At 42.5% G+C, this 21,807-nt stretch overlaps 1 protein-coding gene across 6 annotated transcripts in view; it reads left to right on the plus strand.

Moving 5' to 3' along the window:
- TANC2 (tetratricopeptide repeat, ankyrin repeat and coiled-coil containing 2) overlaps positions 1-21,807 on the plus strand; it is a 235,990-nt gene that overhangs the window by 26,770 nt on the left and 187,413 nt on the right. For all 6 annotated transcript variants that reach the window (XM_027702319.1, XM_027702321.1, XM_027702323.1 and 3 more), the window contains exons 2-3: positions 4,171-4,233; positions 11,363-11,468. In XM_027702319.1, coding sequence (XP_027558120.1) covers positions 11,402-11,468 — 67 coding nt within the window. In that variant the 5' untranslated portion in view covers positions 4,171-4,233; positions 11,363-11,401. The remainder of the gene's footprint in view (positions 1-4,170; positions 4,234-11,362; positions 11,469-21,807) is intronic.

Raw genomic sequence — 21,807 nt, forward strand, 5'->3', positions numbered from 1 at the left:
CTATTTTCAAATATAGGATGAGTGGTTCTCTATTTTCAAATATAGGATGAGTGGTTCTCTATTTTCAAATATAGTATGGTTCAGCTTGAGAGATCTCAAAAGACTCATTACTGGGAAATCAAATGCTCTGGTTTCGTTTCAGACCATCCCTCTTTCCAGCTCCAGTCAGGTTGCTCTGGGTGGAAGCTTTCCTGGTTTTGTTTCTCGACTCTTAAAGCTTTAAGTCTTTTTTTTTTCTGTCGTGGATTTTAGCTTGACAGGAAAATACTGCAACTGGAACATGTGCTGCTGTACCTGAAAGCATTAATTGGTTTTGTAGGCGGTTGTCTTCTGGGTTAGAGTGACAGGAAGGTGCTGAATTCTGACACCTGAAAGTGTTGACAATACTGGGATTTTTTTTCATGAACCATTCTTACCTGTTGCAATTATTTCTGTATTAATTAGGAGCCCTCCTTTTGGAGGAGCTGGCTTCAATTTTATACCTTTTTGGTGCACTCATGCACTGGGATATTTAAAAATTGAGTTTAACTTGCAAACCGTATCCTCATATATTTAACAGACTAAAGGAAAAGCTCTTTTTAAGAACTAGTTGAAAGCAAATGTGATGTTACAGGGATGGTCAGTGTGTGTCTTTTTGCTGTTTTACACTTTTTGGTTACTTTTAACACCTTCTTCTGCAGAAGAACTCAGTAGTTATTGCCTCCACAGGTGTATAAGCAAGAAATTATTTGAGACCTCAGGCCTGCAGGTGTCTGAGCTTTGTGTCTGAGCTGCTTAACTCCCTCCTCTCCTGAGTGGGCTAAACCTTCATTCTTGTATTTCTCGAGTGTTTGCTTGCTTGGCTTGCTGTCATTATTACTAACTTGGTGCTCTTTGATAGCATTTCTTTGTTCTCTTATTCTGGAAATGATGTGATGTCCATTCCTTCACAGCCCCTTGATCAGCTCTGGGCACAAGGGCTTCACTCACAGCTGGTGTTGAGTGGGGGAAAAGGTCCCAAATGCAGGGAGTTATCCAAAAACTTTTTCAAGTGGGTGATTTCTGTTATAATGGGTGACTTTGAATAAAGTGGTGAATGCAGTGGGAAGGTAAACATGGTATAGGAGCTGTGCAGTTGAATTGATATTTCTCTGGGCTGAGGATTGTTCCAAAGGAAAGAAATCGGTTGGATGCAAAGTCAGCGAAGGGATCTGTGGGTGAAGTGTTTTCCTGCTCTCCTGTATCACAGAAGGGCCTCATGACATTCTCAGTGGGTTTTGTTTCTGATTGTGCTGTCCCTGACATAAGTTACCTGATTCTGTTGTTAAAAACAACCCTTAGATTGTTTTTTTTTTTTTAATTGTGGGAGTCGGGAACGTTCCTGTTCCTCTGCCACGTTTTACATTTGCAAACCTGGATGGCAGTTGGAAGTCGTTGGCTGGCAATTCCCAGTTGGATTTTATGGGCAGAAGTCCCAGTTGGCAGCAGTTGCCTTCTTTACTGCTGGGCAGAGGCAGAAGGAGTCTGGAGCCCGAGGAAATTGGGCAGTTGGCAGGACAGGGACTGTTTGTGCCTCTGTTACCCGACTCCCACCTTGAGTGGGGAGGAAACCAGCAGAGCAAAGACCCTTCCTGGGTTGGGAGGTAAGAGTTGAGATGGAAGGACTGTTCCCTTCTCCCTGCCAAGTCCAAGAGAACTTGGAAAAACAATGCTGATATAATAAAAAGGACTAATTTTAATTTTTTGAAAGATGTATGCTATGACTTGCAGCCACACCACGAGCCAGAGGTTTTTACCCCCCAAACTTGGAGTATCTGCAGAAAGCCTGACTGAATGTTGCTCGTGATTGAAACACACCAGTCGAGATTTATGTGTTTAATCAAGAGGGAATAATTCTAAAATTGATTCTCCCCTGCCCCCAAAACTGTTTGTGTATTAGTCTAAATGTATTTGTTGTGATACAACACGTCAGGATTTATAACTTTCATACAGTTCAATAGCGGAATTTCCAAATATAATTAGAGGGTTAAAGGCATTTAAAGAATAAAAGCACTGTAATGACATTCAGCTTTTATTGACAACCCACTAATATCTGCTGCATTCACATAAAGATTTCTAATGGAATCCTGGGAGCAGATGAAAGCTCTGCTGTTGAAAAGCTCGATGCAGATTCATCAGCTCCGCTCTGGGAATGCAGATGGGGAGCTCTGAACTCCCCCAGCTCAGGCCAGTGCTGCTCTTTGTTTTACAGGGTATCACATTAAGAGCTGGAGTAAGGAGATAGATGGCAGCAGACTGAAACATTTATAAGGAGTTATTTTGAGTTACTAGGTGAATGTTTTCAGTTTTCCAAAAACTGTAACGTTGCTGCTTTTGAAAGAAGGAATTTCTCTTCACTCACCTACCTGAGGTGTTTGCAAGTACCTGATTTGTGACCAGTTAAAAGAATTGTGGAGAAAGCTAAGTGTTATAAGATCCTTTCTGGCTTTTGCCTGTTTAGGATCTAAGAAATATTTTATTTTTTTTTTTTTAGATACATAGAATCCTAGAATGGTTTGGATGGGAAAGGACTTTCAAGACCATCCAGTCCCACCCCCTTCCACCAGCCCAGGTTGCTCCAAGCCCCATCCAGCCTGGTCTTGGATGCTTCCAGGGATTCTGGGGCAGCCACAGCTTCTCTGGGCAACCTGTGCCAGGGCCTCCCCACCTTCCCAGGGAAGAATTCCTTCCCAATATCCCATCTAACCCTGCCCTCCTTCAGCTTAAAGCCATTCCCCCCTGTGCTGTCCCTCCAGGCCCTTGGGAAAAGTTCCCCTCCAGGGACTTCCTTTATGTGACAAAACATCTAATAAAAATGGTCTTTAATCTGAATGTGTTTGGGTTTATCCTCTGTGGGGGCTCAGTTAAAACAAGTTCCACACTGTGCTCTTGTGCTTTCCGTGGTTGGACACTCAGTCAGAAATTTGGAGCTGGGTCTTTTTTAACAGTTCAGTTCCTACCAGAGGTGAATTCTGGGGCATTCAGGTGATTTGGGACACACCCAGGGGTTTGCAGAACCTGGGAAGGGAATCTGGAAGAAGGAACATTCCTCCTGTCCCAGGGATCCCTGCTCAGGCAGTGGGATGAGCTGTGTTTCCACCCCTCTCCCAGGGAATGGCTGTGCTGCTCGCTGGCTCTTCCTTTATTTTTCCACAGAAGGGAAGAGTGGAAGGCAGGGAGGTGATTGGCAGCCCTGAGAAGTGAGATAGGATCACTTCATGAATTTATGGAATGTCTTACAGCTTTATATACAAAATTATTCATATAAGACCATTGGAGAAGTTGCTGTTACGGTTGTGAATCCCAAATAAAGCTGTCATTTACTTCTCAGCATCCTCTTGCATTAGCATAAAAAAGCTCCCTGAAGTGGCTGAGCAATTATTCTGCTTTGCTTTAAACTTAAGGTGGCCTCAATTTACTGGGATTTTTTTGGTGTTTGTTTGTTTGATGACAAATAAGATGTGTCTGTATTTCCTTCTGTTTGCTGGTTCTCAAATGAGATTTCTGAAACAATGGATTGGTGGAGGCTGTAACACAATATCGTCAGCACAAATAAAACACGGGCTGGGAATAAAATAGCTGCTCTGGTCTTTTTCAATAAGTTACAAGATACATTTCTTGTGGCTTTTTGTTGATGAACTTGTTCTAAGTATGTGATGACAGAGCAAAGGGCCAAGGACTGAACCCTTGATTTAGTGCTGGATCCCTCTTGGGAGTTGTGTTTATGTAAGGATTGAGTTTAAAAAAAAAAACAGTGGGGAGGTTGCAGGGTTTTAGCAGGAGAACTTGCTGGGATGAAGGGAAATATTTGGAATTAACATACTGCTTGTTAAGTAGTGCATTATATGATGTGTGTCCAAGGGAAATTTCTCTGCTTTTCTTCTCCTCCCGGTTGAAAAGTGGTGAGAGGGAAGAGACAAGTGACTGAAATTAGTATTGATTAACAGATTGAAGAGCAGGAGCATTCACTTTTTAATTGTTAGGCTAAAGAGCAGGGGCTGCCTGGTGCTTACACAGTAACACTCTGGGAAATTCGTGGGTTTATTCCTGGGATTGGGATCGTTTTAGCTCGGTGCACGTGACCAGTGTGGGGCACAGAGGGTGCTGAGAAGATGCTGCTAAATTCTCTTGTGGTTTTTTTATGTCTTTCAGGACTTGCAGTGAATGGAGGAGGACACTTTTTACTAGAGGTTTAACTCGTCTAAAGATATCAAGGTAGGAGAATTTTTCCTTCTTACAGTCCCAGTTATTGAATTGTTTAAATACAATTGCAGTTGTCTTCTGTTGTTTCTTTGTTGGTCTGTGATCACTTGGAATTGGAACATGGAGCAGGAGGGGCATTGCCTTCCTATATCAGTTTTACTGATTTTTATCCTGATTGCTTCTGTATTTAGAGAAAAAGATGTAGGAGTTTTCACATATTAGTATTTGATCATTCTCTGTCTTTCCCTACTGGAGGTGATCAACAGGAAAACAGATGTAATAAAATTATATGTAGGATTTTATGTTACTGAGTTCATTTTAACTAAAATATTGATACTTTTTTGTAAACAAAATGTATAATAGGGACACTGCATTCTATAGAAATATACTTTGGTATCTTAATTGTTTCAAGGCTTTTTTTATATAAAATCCAAAATACTCTGTGTTCTGAGAAAATCTCCAGTGCTTGCCAGTGGATTGAACTTGACTTCTGTATTGAATATTCTTGAGACTTGGGCAGGTTTGCAGAACAGGCTTACAGCAGCTCCTTAATTAGGTCTGTATCAAAGATGTATTTTTGATTATTTAAAAATGAAGCAAATAATTCACATTTCCTCTAGTGTCTGAGCAGTGAAGTGCTGTAACATTTCCCGACACTTTATATGTTGCCTAGTTTTTTGTTTTCATTTTCTGTCACACCAGTGTGTCTTCAAAAGTAACTTCAGATTGAAGGGAGCCTTGAACAGAACGTGCAGTTTGGAGCTGGTGTGGTTTTGACTGATGGGTTTTTGGCTGCTCCGTGTCTTTGCCAAAAGTTTAAATGCAACAATCTCGCTGCACTTCAGTCTTGTGGTGGTTTGGGGCAGAATCAGCGTTGTTGGTCCTGGCAGAGGGAGGGTTGTTGATTCCAGCTGTAGGAAGTGCCTTAAAATTCCTTCCAAGGCAGTTTAATTCGACTCAACTTGTGCAGGATTGTGCCACGTTTTAGTTCAGGCTTAGATCCCTGTTCACGTGCTTGTTGATGGAGGCAGCTACTAATAATGTTTAAAACATGATTTTAGCTGTTCTGGGCAGCACAGAAGGCACTAAAAGCCTTGCAGAGGAGTTGCTGGAAGTGAGGTGATGGCATTCCTAACTTCCCTGTGGTTATCGTTGTTCTCCAAGGCTCTATAATTGACATTGTATATGGAGACTGGAAGAGTCCCTCAGGAATTGTCTGTATCATTAATCCAGAATTAGAAACCAGGTTATGCAAAATGACAAAGCCCTGTTCAAAATTAAATTTCCTTAATTTCAAGGTCACCACATTTTGATGTTGAAGAGAGAACTGGTTCTGACTTTTGACTTTCTCCTCGTGAGTGATTGCATTCTTTCTGTAGAGTTTCTGATCTTATTTTAAGTCAGTGGTAAATCCCAACACTTAAATAAAAAGCATTGCTGGAGAAAGCCTTTTCCCAGAAGAGTGAATTCAAACTTTGACTGAGAGTTAAGGTTGCAGGGTGCATTAGTTGGTATTCTGTGGTTGGCAGGGTTATCTGCTGATTGTTGGTTGAGAGTGGTGAGTTCCTCTGAGCTCAGAGTGAGTCATGAGCTGTCTGTCAGTGGCATCTCTCCTGGAGCAGTTGTGCTTTTATTCTCCATCCTTCTTACTCAAAGCATGACTGTTCTAGACAAAGGGAAAAACAATCCCCTGTAAGCAGAAGATGAGGAGCTCAAGCCTGCCCAGAGCTGAGGGATGAAGGGTGGTGTCCTCCTGCCTCCCAGCTCCAGGGGCTGCTGCAGTCTCCGTGGCCAAGCTCTTTAGCCCTCTGGAAGTGCTGTTTTCCAAGCACAGCACCACAGTGAGCTGTTCCTCAGGCTAAACTGTTTGGGTTTTGATAATAACACGGTGCTTGTCTCCTTCCTCTCGGGCTCTAACTGTATAAAAATTACCTGTGAACACGAACCCCACAGACTTTAAGTGAACATCATCACCACAGACTCATCAAGGAATGTGTTTGGCCACATTCACCTTGGGGCTGTTGTTGGGAACTCCACAAACACGGGACTATTACCATGTTATACTCTCAGAATTGCTTTTTAAGTGGGGCATTACCAGCTGCTCTATTTGATAAAATAAAAGCAGAGGTTGAAGCTGCTTCCCTGTGAGACGTCGTCATGTTGACCTGCCCACGTTTTTCCAGTGGGGATGCTGGTTTTGGTGTTTTATGGATGTATGTTTATGTATTTCCATCAAAGATAGCTGGAGAAGCAAAGAAAGTGGGGGCATATCAGGAGAGAGCACAAGTTCCAGGGGTCAGTGCAGGATCTGTAGGAAAGACAGTCAAGATGCCAAGTATTTGAGGAAGGGCCCGAGGGGATGAACATCAAGCCCCCCATCCCAAATATTAGTCTTCAGGCTTTTGTGAGGGAACAAACATCAAACAATTCATTTTTGTTCACATACAGTTGTTCTAAAGCCTATTAGTTTAGAGAACTTCGTTTAATAAACTCTTAATTGCTTAAAGACCTCTAATTGGTAGGGTTTAGTCCTTTTAGTTCCTTTGTTGTTTTCCTATTTCCAAGTAATCCTCGAAGTTCTTGGCATGCTTGCTGGGTCCCAACAATGCTGTTTTCATTCCTGAAGTTCCTGGAAATATTTCATCTCTGAATTTTGCTCCCGTGTGTTTAAACTGCGCACGGACCCAGCTCACAAATATGTGTTTCTTTTGACTTCGGTGTTGTTGTAGTCAGTTATTCCCACTCCTGGGGTGAGTCAGGGTGTTCTGGGAGGCAGAGTTTAATGGATTGGATCATCATGGAGTTCAAGGAGCTTCTGCCAGCCCCTAATGGTTCTCAGTGGTGACATGTGACAGCCCCAGTCCTCCCGTGAGCATCCAAGTGTGGCTTTAAATGTTCTCTGTCCCCATCATTGGGCTGTGTCTCAAAGCCTCTTGAATTTCACGACAGTTTAAAATGAGAGTTCAGCTTAAACTCTGAATAATTGATTTGAGGAGCATGGGAAGTTTCAGTCTGGCAGCAGTTACAGATTTCTGTGTACAGTATGAGTTGTATGTGGAGTAAATGCTTGAAAGCCAAACTCTGTTGTGTGTTTTCCTTTCATTTTTCAATTTCTTTCATCTTGTGATAATTAGCTTTAGAAATCTGTCACTTGTATAAAAAAAAGTCCTTGTTACCTCTTCCTTCCCGAAGCTTGACTGCTCTTTGAAAGTGGTTCGCTAATTTATGAAAGGTTAGATTTTCTGTTCACAAAAATGTTAATTTAGGCTTTACATGTTGTTAAATCCTGAAAACTAATACTCAGAAAGGTTCCCTTTTTTTGGCATCTTAATATGAGATACTTATTATGCACACTTATTAATTTCTACTGTGGTGAGTTCAGCTTTGCTCATGAAGAGAGAGAATCTCATGCTCCCAGGAACCTTTGAGGTGGAATATTTTATGAGGAAGGAGTTTTTCTGTTATTTTGCATAACTGAGTGGATTTTCTCTCAAAGGACTTTGTTGGGGTTTTTTTTTTGTTTTTTGTTTGTTTGTTTGTTTTGTGTTTTTGTTTGTTTGTGGTTTTTTATTGTTGTTGTTTTTAAAAACACATGAGGAGTCGTTCTTTTAAAAAAATTTCTTTCCATCATTCTTTTTGGGAATTGAGGGAAGGTTTACTGGGGCATGTGATGCCTCAGGATCTTACAAAGTGGACAAAGGAGATGAATAAAGGAATGAGCAGTGAGACTCTCATTGAAAAAATGTGTTTTTATAGAAGTTTGCTAATACGTTTACTTTATCAGTATAATGTTTTGAGAATTTTTGACTCCATAGTGTTCATAAACTTCTGTTGAATATTATGAAGGTCCTGGAAGCAAATTGTGTCTTCATTTGCTGCTGCCTGACCCAGCCAGGGAGCTGATGGGATCCCGTGGGCTGGCACAGAGGTGTTCCTGTGCACAGGCTTGGACTTCACTCTTCAACCACAAATTAATATCTGAAGAGGCAGCTGCCAGAACTGTTGAACCACCTCCAGTTTGGCAGTAAAGGCTTTTTTTTTTGTTGTTGTTAAGTTGTCCTTTTCACCCATTGAGTTAAAGCTCTGCTGTGCTGCTGAAATTCAGGAGCATCCTTGTAAAGCACAGCCTGGTTGGGCCTTCTCCTGGCTAAAATTTCACTTGTGAACATGTATAAAGAAATCTGTTTCTTTTACAGTGTTTGGAACACCAAAATGTTTACAGTAGCTTGATTTCCTACCAATGCCTGTCCCTTGTGGGTATTTTCATTACGGAGGCAAGAAAGGAACTGAAAACTTAAAGGGGAAATAAAATTCTTAAGAAATGTGCTTTTCACATGTAACTTGTTGCATTCCCTTCCTCCTTTTGTAGTTAGAAACTTGTGGAAAAAACCCAGAGTTCTAATCTGAGGATATACATTTAATAGCTTCTCATATTAACGTGCACAAAACTTGCCAGCAGTGGCTCAGCGATATTTGTCCGACTCACTGAACATCAAACACCCTTTTGAACAAGAGCTTAGCTTTGCTAATCAGCTTTCTATAAAGAAATAATTTTATTTTTAGTGAGGTGATCAGAGAAGAGGAAAATACAGGGATCTGGCTTTCTGCTGGTGGTATATGGGCGAAAAAAAAAATTGCTGTGATTTTTAATTCCGTGTTTTTTCTATGAAAAGAAACCAAACTGACTTCTGTGGGCTGTAATAATGTGTAGCCACCCAAAATGTGAAGTGGTTTTTGCAGCCTGTCTGCAAACTCTTGTCTTAAAATTAAGAAAACAAAGCAATAGGCCTTAGTCATTGCAGAGGATTTAATGAGCTGTCCCAGATTTGTTGGGGCTTAGTGCTCAGTGTAAGGTTGCAGTGCTCAGTCTGCCTCTACCTCCCTCTGCCTTTGGTTTTTTTTTTTTTTCCCCTCATCATATTTGTGCTGCTGCCTCCTCATGCTCCAGAAACTGCTGTGGATTGTGTATTTAATTGAAATGTAAGATTTCTTAGAGGATAAAACAACACTTGGCAGAGTGTGTGGGACATAAAGCAGATTCTTGAGCTGTTTGTTCTGAAAAGGCATCGTAGGGGTTGTACCTTTTTATTCACCTGCTGATGCTGTTTGGAGACTGGTGCTCACACAAGTCTTCATTAGGTTTGGTTAATTCAAGTTACAGATGAGAAGATAAATGACCAATAAAGTGTAGGAGCTCGAATTGATGACAGTTATCCCGTGGCAGTGGAGATGGGAAGGATCCCCATCAAATTCCTGCAGCTTTTGCTTCTGCTGGCACAGGGAATTAACCTGGGCTGGGAGATGCATTGAGGAGCTTGTTGGGGGGTGAAGAAATGCCTGATCCAGCTCCTCCTAATAATGTAATGCCATTTGCTGTTTAATCCTTCTAATTCCATGAACTAATACAAGCACCAGAATTTTTAATTTCGAGTGCTTATTCTTAAACGTTCTTTCTGGCTCAGTGTCAGTGAACAGAGGAAGAGCTGTGACCACGTTTGCTCAAAGCCACGAAAGGACGTGGTCGTGCATGAAAATGGAAACCAGCAGCTGGTTTTGGTCACCTGTTGAACCTGCTGCTCTGTGATGTGAAAACCTCACTCAGGATGTAAATCTAGTGAGTGCTCACACTCAGAGCTCCTCACCACTGTGTGTGGGATGCAATGAGAAACCACGGCAGGAGCTGCTGCTAAACCGAAATCAGAGAATCAAAGTGGTTTGGGTTGGAAAGGACCTTCAAGATCATCTTGTCCCACCCCTTGCCACAGGCAGGGACACCTTCCACTAGACCAGGCTGCTCAGAGCCCCATCCAAAAGACCTTTCCTTCCATCTCCCACCTGGGATGCTTCAAAGGGGACCTAAACTTCATTTAGGAGTCCTGGGAATGAGCTCCTTGTGTTTTGGTGGCCCAGGTGATGCTCATGCAATTCATAGATGCAAATGAAATTCCGGTTCTGCATTTGCTGTTTGATGTTCATCTGTGCACGAATCCATTCTTGCACACAGACAGGCCCTAAAATCTGCTTGTGAGATCTGATAAGTGAGTGGGAACTTGTGGAAGTCAGGACAGGCTGGAGTTGCTGTCACCCTCCTGCGCTGCCTCAGGTTTGGGATGTGGGTGCTCCAGGCTGCTGCCCTGGAATGCTGGTGTCTCTCAGTGAATAAATCATATTCAAAGGACTTTCAGTGGCTTTAAATATACATAAAAAGCTCTTTGAACTGGATATTATTGTATTAATAGACTTGAAAATATCAGATAAGTGAAGAAACTCAAGATGGCATTTACTGAGCATCCTCCAAGAGGAACCTCATATTGTTACAGGGAAAAATGTCATTATTTATTTCTACAAGATGAATGTGTTACCTTGTAACTGTGGAAGATCATGTGTACAATAGAAGGAAAATTGTGGTTTATTGTATGTCCTGATCAAAGACTCTTTACAATCCTTTTGGTCTGGTTTGGAGCTGCTTTTGTTGGAGGTGTTTTGATGCTTTACCTGCTTTAATAAGTGGCTGTTCCCCAGCACAGGCTGTCACTGTGCCTGGTGATCCCAGAGACTCTTTTATCTTCAGCAGCACTCAGACAACCTTTTTTTTTTTTTTTTTACCTGAGACATACAGAGCAAGGAAAATGTAGGGATAATGTTTCTGTTTGATTTTTTGCATCAGTTACTCCGGGTTTGAGTGACTTGTCTCCTCTCGACAATTTATTCAACTCACAGAAGAATTTGACAGTCAGCCACAGCTGGAGTCGGGGTTGGTGTCAGCAGGATTGATTTTCTGAGCAACAGGAAGGGCAGCAACTCCTTCTGATGGGTTTGGCTTTAACAGAGGTGGCAAATGGAGGCAGTTTGCAAAATGCTGAGTCTTTGCCCCTTCAGTGTGGTGATAATTCAGTCAAACTATTTGACAAAATAGGCAGGTGCTGGAAGTAGCCTGGAGAACTGAAAACAAGCTGAATGGTGGGCTTTATGTGGATGCTGATTTTTGTTGTTAGAGACTGTATTGGCAAAGTAATTTTTTGTCATTTTAAGTTTTTCTCTCGGGTTTAGCGCTTTTTTACCGCTTCTCCATCACGGTTTCCTGTTGTCCAAACTGGAGTTGGTTTTGATTTTTGTCCATGTGTTGTTCTGCTTTTCGCAGTGTTTGGGATACACCGAGTGGAACAGGATCAGGATCACCATGTTTCGAAACAGTCTCAAGATGCTTCTCACAGGAGGGAAGTCAAACCGCAAAAACAGGTCCAGTGGTAAGTAACCATCACCTCCTCGAGTGTGGGACAGTGACAGCTCTGCCACCACCCCTTCCATGTGTGTTTTGGGCTTTTCTTCTTGTTAATGAGCACATGGACTCAGCTGATGATCTCGTAGGCTCAAAACATCATTACACTTCATTTTAATGCTGTGCCGTGATTTTAATATTTGAAAATACATGTATATTTATTTAAAGGGTATGTAAACCATCATCCGCTTTTATTGGGGAGATGAGATGTAGGGAAAAACAAGGAGTAAACAAACATCAAGGTTCGTGTTTTGGTTGTGGAAAATAAGAAAATAACTTTTTCCCCTGTTAAAACGCCTGTGATAACTTGTGGCAGTGAAATCTGCTTTGTTACAGACAAAACTGGTGATGGCAGCAGCAATTTCTTTTTTTTTGTTTGTTTTTCTAACTTTTAAACAGGAGGGAGAGAGAGGACTGGGAAGAGGTGGAATCAAAAGAGCGATTGCCCAAATTTGGTCATCGTTTCTGTCAGTCTCCTTTTTCCACCATCCCAAGAAAGGAGTTTACAATTAGCACTGGTTGATGTGGCTTGGCCTGTTTGATCCGTGATGGAGGTTGGGGGAGATTGTAATTGTGAAGCAAAACATGACAAAAATATTGATAGGCTTGAAAAACGTTTTTTTTTTTATTTAACTTTTGTAGTTATTTCCAAAAATGGAGTGTTGGCAGGGTAAGAGCTTTTAATTAGATCTTTCATTTCGATTTTTTTTTTTTAAGCCATCTGGCAGCACATTTTAAATATTTTGGGATACAGTGTTTATTTGTGCTCGTGCATCTGTGTAAATAGTGCATATGGATGTTCCTTGGGAAACCACGAGTGAGGATGTGGAGATGCAGTAGTGATAAATTCAATGGAAAAACGGGCTGTTTTCCTTTGGGTGAAGTGAGTTATTATGTGTTTCTCACATTACCAGAATTTGCCCCCTCATTTTTAATGTGTGCTGAGAGTCCTGGGTGTCTTGGTTGGATCCTGAAGACATTTTCATGAGAAGTTGAAGCAGTTCATCCTGGTTTTGTGCTTGGTGTGGATCTCAAAGCAGGAAGAAAGCTGTTTTGCCAGGATTTCTGTAGGAATTCTGACTCGAGGTGGTGATTGTCATCCATGGCTTTGTAAAGGATATTTTCCTTCTGTAAGAACTCCTCAGTGTTCTGCTGCAGGAGTGGTTTATCCAAGGGAGGGACCTGCATGGAAAGGCAGGTTTGGGGAAGCCCCACGAGCAGATGGCTCCATCCTCTTGGGATTTGTGTCACATTGGCAGTTTAAAGCCCAGGAAAGGACAAGGCCTCTGATACCTTTGGAAAACAACACAGACAAATAAAGTTGTGGTTCCTGTATGAAGCCCTCTCTTTTGTCACATGGTCTGTTACCAGACCCTATTTTTCCTTTTGCCTTGTCTCCCTGAGCAATACTGAGGATTTTGTACATGCACAGCTCTGCAAATGTGTGTTTGTTGTTTTGTGAATGGAAAATGTCAGTTCTGAGCAGAGGAGATGGGTTTTTTCTTATTCGTATATTGAAAAATAACATGACAGAATTTAATAGATGAGGTTTCTTCTAATGCCTAATGACTGCTGTATGTTTAATTTATTACAATTCTGCCTTTGAAATAAGTTGCTTTATTGAGAATTCCGTTTGACAGTCTTCAGGGCAGGAGGGGGAATAGGAAAAGGAGATGATCAGGTTTGTTGTATTAATGGTGACTAAATGGAAAACATCCCTCCACTGGAAAACAATTTTTCAGATAAGCCATCAAACTATAACAGGACATTAGATGAATTCATTGCTGCCTAGATTTTTTAAAAATAAATATATTGAATTCTGTATTTCTTTGCAACACAGTAAGGACAAAAATCCATAAATCTTCCACATACATTTCTGTGTTGCATTCAGCATTATAAGCCTAAAATTTGCTTTACTTATTTGCCTTGCAGTTCTGGCAAACTACAAATTTGATACTTTAAAAGCAGATAAAAAGGAGAGAACTTTGCCAATAGTATACAAAAGGCATTTGTTACCCTGTCACTGACAGGACCTTGAGGAATCTCCCACCTCCTGGAATAAATTCTAGAATGGTTTGAGTTGGAAGGGAGCTTAAAGATGATCCAGTGCCACCCCCTGCCGTGGCAGGGACACCTTCCACCAGCCCAGGTTGCTCCAAGTCCCATCCAACCTGGCCTTGGACACTTCCAGGGATGCAGGGGCAGCCACAGCTTCTCTGGGCAACCTGTGCCCACCCTCACAGTGAATGCACCTGTCTAAAACCTGGGTGTTCTTTCTGTTTTACTCTTTAATTTTCACGTGGTCAGTGCAGACCTTCAGGTCCCTCCACCGGTGTTGCCTTCACTGGTAGGATTTTGTCTGGGCACTTTCCGTGGGGACACTGAGGGGTTTTGGGACTTTCCCCTGTTCAGGTGCTTTAAAAAGATAAGGTATTTATTGACATTTTAAATTTATTTATCATTACAAAGATGTAGAATGTCCATTAGAAGCTGGAATGAAGCCTCCCTGATGGTTTTGGTGCTCTGGTTTGTCCCTGTGGCCTCAGAGCTACGCCCATCTCTGGGTGGAAAACTGGGAATAAACTCCAAGTCCTGAGTTCTGTGTTGGGAAAAATCAGTCTGTTGGAGGTGTCAGGTGTGCCTGAAAAGGAAGATTCACCTGCCATGTGCTGAGTTAAGGTTCTGTGGGTGGGTGACAGCCCACCAGGGTGTCTGTGTGTGTGTGTTCGTTTCCTGCACTCCCTTCATTTTGCATTCCACTGTGGGAATAAACCTTTGAAGCAGGTGAAAGGTATTGTGTTCTTTTCTTGGGGAATCTAAGGGAAGCACAGTGGCCTTTGAAATTCCTGTGCTTTGCTGTGTCTTTCATTTGCAGTAGCAGTTCCCAAACAGGGGCAGTGGAGTCAAGCTAACAATTCCGAGAGGCTCTGATGTGGTTTTGATCCTTCTTCCTGATTAAAAGATCCCCGGTAGTGGTAGCAGTAAAATGCCTTCTTATTATTCCTCCTTCAGAAACTGCTGAGCAGATTCTCTAAGAACTGTGGTTAACATTTATTTGGACTCAGCCAGGGTGGGTTTTCCCCTCTGGTACTCGATGGTGTTGTGGTTCAGGAACACACAAAATATTTTTGTAAGAAGAATACGGTTACGTACTCTGAACATACAGTTGCATGCAGTAATGCCAATTAAAATAAGTGGATTTCCACTGCAGCATCAGACTGTGTAATGCCCTGTGGTTAAATCTGGGGGTCTGGGTGTCCTTTCAGAGCTTCACTCCTGGGGTTTCACAGTGCTCAGTCCATGTGTGTGTGAGCACATATTTAATCTCTTGTCTTAACAAAAATTCTCCTGTGACTCAAGGGCACTCAGGATGGTTTACAGTAATGCCTTGAGGACACATTATGCCTGCAATAGTGTTTTGATTAGGCTGTATTTCCTTCTGACATAAATGGATATTCCCCAAAGCTGCCAGACAGTGTCTGCAGCGCTGAAATGGGAGCTGAGCAGAGTTACAGATCACCTTGGTTTTCCCACTGTAAATTAATTTAGAGAGATGCAGACACACAAGTTCTCTGACTCATGTTTGTATCCAGAGTTATATTTATGAGGGATGTGTTTGTTTTAGAGTGTCAGAGGACTCTGCTTTGTTCCATCCTGTTATTCCTTCTGGCCAAAAGCTCAGTGGCCAGGGCAGGCAGGTGCATTAAACACCTTCTCACTGCTGCTGCTTGGAGTGTTTGAGGCTTCTTTCCCCCTAATTGAGCCCTTCCAGGGCAATTCTGTTCTCTGAATCCATATTCTGGAAGGTTCTCTGGTTTTATTTGTTTGTCCAGGACCTGTCTCATATTTATCTTCAGTTTTTTCTTGCTTGTTCTAATCATTCCTTGCTCTAGGTGTGTGTTCCAGTGCTGCACATCACAGCAGTGCACTCATGGATTCACTCCAGGATCCTGTTAGGGAAATAAGCCCCTCTAATGGATCCAATCATTCCACCTATTACAGTTATCCTGGTTCTTTTACAAGCAGATGGACTATTTCCTTCTTACATTATCACATTAAATTAATACCACTGTAAGAGCTCAGATTCCCTTCAGAACCTGGTTGAAATTCAGCTGCAAAACTGGAGGTTTTGTTTGGTTTTATATTTCTCTCCACTTTGTGAGGTGTAAGCCCAGGAATTTGTGCCTTTTATTTCTGGCAGAGGCCGAGATAGGTTTTTAAGTACTCATCTTTTTTTTTTTTTTTCCCCATGTTAAATTTATCTGAGGCATGTAATCCTTAGCCCAAAGGGCCTGCTTTTCTCTCCTGAGTTAGTCAGGAATTATATCCTGCTTGTTCTTAACTCTAAAATGCACAGTTTTTATCTGGAGCTTCCCAGCCAGGAGCCTGCCTGTCATTCAGGGTATTTTTGGTGCAAGGTTTTTTAAAACCTGTTCTTCTTTCCTGGTTCACAGAAGACCCAATTACTTCTCACTTCCAATGTATTTATAGGGCCTTTTGGAACCTGCCACTTTATATTTTAATTCCAGGACTGAAAGAGCCCCTGTCAAATGCTCTTCTCCTTTGATTCCTGCCTTTGGAAGATAAAAGGCATTTCTGTGAAGGTCTCATTACTGCTTGGCCAGAACTGCAGGCACTTTCTCATCTATCTGATCTCTTTTGGAAGTCTGAGGATAATTTTTGCCCCAAAAGAGTTTGAGGGTCACAATTGCTTTTTCGATTTCATTTCTGAGAGAAATTGCTGAGTGATGAGATCCAGCTGGTGGGTCCTCTGAGATGTCAGGTAACTTAATTTAAGGAGGTGTTAGAAGTGAGGTGTTAAAAGATCTTAAAAGTATTATGGCACTGAATCCCGACTGTATCCACGTGTTCGAGGCACTCCATCCAAATAATAATAATAATAATAACTCAGAGCCTTTTCTTCCCCCAAGTTTGCTGGTTTTTCATAAATCCATTTTTAAACAAGTCTCGAGTGTGTTGACAAATCCTCTGACCACAGGGAAGTTTGTCCTTGAGTTTGTTAAGCACGAACTGGCCCTTCCTGCAAGTTTGTTTTGCATTTCTGTAGTTTAATGTGCTCCTCCTGAAGAAGGCAGCGTGTGGGGAAGATGTGTGTGTACAGTCTCATTGTTTGCTTCTTAGTATTCTGATTTATTTGGTCAGAATATGTCTTGTTCATAAACCAAACTCTCTTCCCAGACAAATACAAGATGCTTGGACAATAAAGCTTCTGCTTCTCTCCTGCACTGCTGTTTTAGAGGGAATTTTAGCAGCCTGTATTACCCTAATGTGTATTTATTTCCTTCTGATTCACAAATACTATGTCTTTTTTTTTGTTTTTAATAACAACACCACAGATACAACCTGACTTGCTTTATAGCTCATAAATAATTCTTATTTGACTGGTCTGTTCGGTCTTTTGCATTCATAATTTTTTTATGAAGTGACTCAGCTGTTTATCAGCCCGGGTTGGTTTGTGCTCCTGTGTGAGGAGCAGGGGCTCCTCCAGCTCTGGGAGTCAAGATCTCCACCCAGGAGCCCCTCACCAGCTGCAAGAACACGAGTGTGGGCTGGGGCCACCTCCCTCCTGCTCTGAGGGACAAGCCAGGGGTGTCCTCACCCTCCTCTGGTGTTTCCACAGCCCTCAAAGTGACTTTATTCCCTCGGTGAGTTTTGTTCCCACGTCCTCTCCGTGGCTTTCTTCACCCTCTTGAGGTTTAATTTATTGCCTTGTTCTTTATCTCCTGGGCTTTCATCAAACACAGATGCACAGAGAGGGATTTGCTGTCCTTTCTCAGTGTTGCCCAATTCCATCCCGTGGTGCTGTGTGATATTCTTAAATAATCTGTACATGCAAGGTTTTTCAGAGCCATATTTTAAGCTTCCTCCTTTCTTTGACCTTCCTCTTCTAACTTCCCTAACTGTGGCACATTTATAAAACTCCTTTTATATTTGCTTTACAGTGTGTCTTGCCTCCTTTTTTTAAAGCATTTCACCTCACCAGATCACTTCATTTTACTGGGTTATTTCTAGACTCTGGAATATTTCAGCTTACATTTTCTTTCAGTTAAATCTTCTTGAATAACTCGTAGTCTTGTAGTTCTCCTTCTCAGTGTTTCCAGTTTTTTGGCTTTAGTTTTTGTGGAGGAATTGGCAGAGTGCTGTTGGATTGTTATGATGGAGCAGTGTCTCCCTGTCTCTGAAATGCTGTATTTTGGGCTGTTCACTACGAGGCTTAAATTTTGGGAACTTCTAAATCACTTTTCCCCACTTAGGTTGTTCTGTTCTCTTAAAAAAAATGTGTGAAAGGCAGCTGTGAGTATCAGATATATTTACTGCTTGACTACAGATACAGCTCTCACTTAGTTCCCCACTTTTTACTAATGTAGCCTGTAACTGAGCTTGAAATGTTCTTTTCTTTTTTACCTTCCCCAAAAGAAAATGCATGAACTAATCTTCAGACTCTGTCCCACTTGCTCAAATAGGTTAGATTGTAAAATTAGGCACATAAGTTTGGGGGGGTGAGAGAAAAATATTCAATGTATTTGTGTGCTGATTGTTTTACTTGTTTCAAATGGGTGAAAACGAGAGGAAGGCAGGCCCTGAGTGTTCTACAGGATCCAGCTGCTGGGAGATGGTTCTTTCTTTGGCAATTTTCCCCATATTTCACTTCAATCCCTGCATCCCCTAACAGCCCTCTCTTCCCTCACTCATCCACAGGGGTTTTTTCAGGCGTGTTCCTATTTGCTGGGTTTTATCCAAGATTTATCTCTAGGTCAGTGATTCCTTTCTCAACTTCTGTATCAGCTTTAATCCTTCTCAACCCTTCCCTTCCTCAGCGATTCTCCAGGTCTGATTGCTGAGATTATTGCACCCCAGTCTCCTCTAAATGCAGGGGCTGATTCATCCTCCCGCTCCTCCGAGTGCTGCTCCATTATGGAGCCATCTCTCCTCTGCTGTCCTTGTGTTGCTCAGAGCTTTTAACCCCCAGAGACTTCCCTGGAGGGAAAAGAAAAAGGCTTTTAAACCGGTCCTTTCCGTGGGCATCCGTTGTGCAAAGCAGGGAATGGATTCCTGGGGTGGAAGGGCTCTGGGATGGTCGTGTTTGCAGGTTGTGCTCTGTCCTTGGGCAGGGTCAGCCCTGTCAACCACCTTTCCTCACTCCCAGCTTACCTGGAACCCTGGGGGGGGTGGTCTGAGCTGTCAGGAACTGGGATTTTGCTGTTGGAGATCCTGTGGGATCGTTTCCATGGCGTGTTGTGCCGGCAGAAAGCGGGATCTGACCAGAGCTCATGGAATTCAGGGGTCTTGGATATAATAGTTGGTTTAAGGCAGGAGTCAAAGAATCCCAGAGTAGTTTGGGTTGGAAGAAACCTTCAAGACCATCTCATTCCAACACCCTGCCACGGGCAGGGACACCTTCCACCAGCCCAGGTTGCTCCAAGCCCCATCCAACCTGGCCTTGGACACTTCCAGGGATCCAGGGGCAGCCACAGCTTCTCTGGGCAACCTGTGCCAGGGCCTCACTACCCTCTCAGCCAACAATTCCTTCCCAATATCCCACCTAACCCTGCCCTCTGGCAGTGGGAAGCCATTCCCCCTTGTGCTGTCCCTCCATCCCTTGTCCCCAGTCCCTCTCCAGCTCTCCTGGAGCCCCTTTAGGCCCTGGAAGGGGCTCTCAGGTCTCCCTGGATCCTTCTCTTCTCCAGGTGAACCCCCTCAACTCTCCCAGCCTGGATCCAACCCTGTGATCCATTCAGTGGCCTCCTCTGGACCCATTCCAACAGGTCCACATCTTCCTTGTGTTGGAACAGCTGGACTGCAGAGCAGGAGAAAACCTGGTGGGACTGTCTGGCTCAGGGGATGGGGATCAAGAGTTCCAGGTTGTAAGTGGTGACCAGTTCAGAGGATCATTCCTCAGGGGAGGTGCTGGAGCACAGAGCACCTTTGGCAACAGCCTGGAAAAGGGCTCTGGGATTTTGTGGCATTTGCTCTCATTCCCTGACAGGTTTGGGATAAAACATCGCTGCTTTGCTGTGGCTGAGCCAGTAGAGGGAGCAGGAGTTTTCCGCCAAATCCCACTTCAAATCCCGCTGAAATTCCCGTGCTGTGTGTAAAGGAGATAAAGTTACAGCTTTCCACTTCAAATGGCCCTGTTTTCCCTTGTCCATCATAAAACAAAAATATTATCATACACAATTCAAGAAGAATATATACACTGCCTTCAAAAGGAAATACAGTCAATTTGAGTGATTTGTCCAGGCAGATTGTTGGGAAAGTGGAATGTCCTTTCAGGGTGTCCAAGGAAACCTTAAGGATTTGCATATCTATAATAGTTTAAAAATCCAATCAAGTCTTTTAAGAAAAAAAAAAAAGGTTTATATCAGTGAATTCAACTGTTTTGTCTGTAAAATCAGTGAGACACCACTGGGATGTCCTAATGGCTGACCCTGGAGTTTCTCTGCTGGAACAAACCTGCTCCCAGATCTCATGTGAGGAACAAACTTGGATTGTTCCTTAAAGTAGGATTTAAACAAAATGAATCTTCTAATCTGTAAAAATGGGGGTCTGTTTTTTATACAAGCAAATGAAAAGTAATGTTTCTCACAGTTATAGAAACTTACTAAATATTGAATGTTTCTAAATAAAGAGTTTTAGAAATATTCAACATTTGCATGTTGATTTTTGCCTTTTTACCTGAATGTGTCAAATATAGAACATCTGTTTTCTTGTCATCAGATGTGGCACAAAAATAAGCAATATCTTCACGTGCAGGAAAGAGAAGTAAAATGGACAAAATTCCAAGCTAAATATAGAATCCCAGAGTGGTTTGGATGGGAAGGGATCTTAAAGATTATCAAGTCCCACCCCCTGCCATGGGCAGGGACACCTTCCACCAGCTCAGGTTGTTCTAAATTTATCCAACCTGGCCTTGGACACTTCCAGGGATCCAGGGGCAGCCACAGCTTCTCTGGGCAACCTGTGCCAGGGCCTCCCCACCCTCCCAGGGAAGGATTTCTTCCCAATATCCCATCTAACCTGCCCTCTGGCAGTTTAAAATCATTCCTCCTCATCCTGTCACTCCAGGACTAAAGTCCTTCTCCCTCTTGAGAAATTCCAGGCTTTGTATTTTTCTTCTTTTTGAGTGTTGAAAGTGTAATTCCTGTTTGCAGTGAGTTCTGCCTGTGAGGATTTGGGATGAGCCATGGAAAGCTGTGGGTAACAACCTTTACTGATGAGGTGCTGACTGTCCCCATCATGTGACTGGGCACAATCCCGTGCTGATTTTTCAGGCAATAAATGCCATTAATGGATGAATTGGGCACATCTCTCATTATATGGGTGTATTATGTACTGGAACAGGAGCTTGTCACTCGTGGGGGCACGTGGGTCAAATTCATCTCTTCGGGATTCGGCTCTTTGCAAAATGTTATTTCAAGGTGGCTTTTTGCAACTTAAAGTCCTAAATTTAGATTTTTTTTTTATGGAGTCTGTGTTATCAAGAGATTTGAGCAAGGCTCATATTTCAGTGCCTTTTTCTCTGCTTAACCTGCAGGAGTAGGTTCAGTGACCACAAGAGAGAAACTCTTGAGCAGCAACATCGAAGTTCTTATGCAGTGTAGGTAATGCAAAGAATGTAAAAAAGAACTTGGAGTGCAGAGCCACAACACAAAAGTTGTGCTTTTCCTATTTATTGAAGAGGGGAAGGAAGGTTCTTCTAGATATCCTTTGGTTATTATAACATAGTGTGGAAGGAGGAATTATTAATTGCTGTGTGGAAGAGAGGGAATCTTATTCCCCCTTCACTTGTAAAACCTCCCAATGCAAAATAATCCTCTTGTCTCACAATTTCATTTGGTGTTTAAGCTTCCAGATGTGATGATAAAAGGCAAGGTGAGGCTGGAACTGGATGGCAGGAGGTATTATGAAGTTGTTGCCTGGTTAAATTTCATTTTCAGTATATTTGATTTTTCAGCTCCACAGTTACAAAGTCAGAAGCAGAGAATGCAGAGGGAGATGGATGAGGGGGGATGGCAGGTGGGAGAGATGCTGTTATTGCTCTCAAGGAAGCTTCAGAATAATAGATGAGGCAGCTTTGGGTGAGAGATCCGGGTGCTCCTGGCCTTTAAGGAGCACATCCTAAGATGGTTTGAGCCTGAGGGGATCTGAAATACCGACCTTGAGGAGCTGCTGTGGTGGTGGAGGTGAAGCAGCTTTAACCAAGGTCTGTCAGGTGCTGGTGAGGAACTTTCTGGGGCTTCAGTACTGCTGATTTTTTATTTTTTAATTTGATTTTGGTGTTTAAT

This window comes from Neopelma chrysocephalum, unplaced genomic scaffold (genome assembly GCF_003984885.1).
Source record: "Neopelma chrysocephalum unplaced genomic scaffold, ASM398488v2 Primary Assembly neopelma1_182, whole genome shotgun sequence".
Lineage (NCBI taxonomy): Eukaryota > Metazoa > Chordata > Aves > Passeriformes > Pipridae > Neopelma > Neopelma chrysocephalum.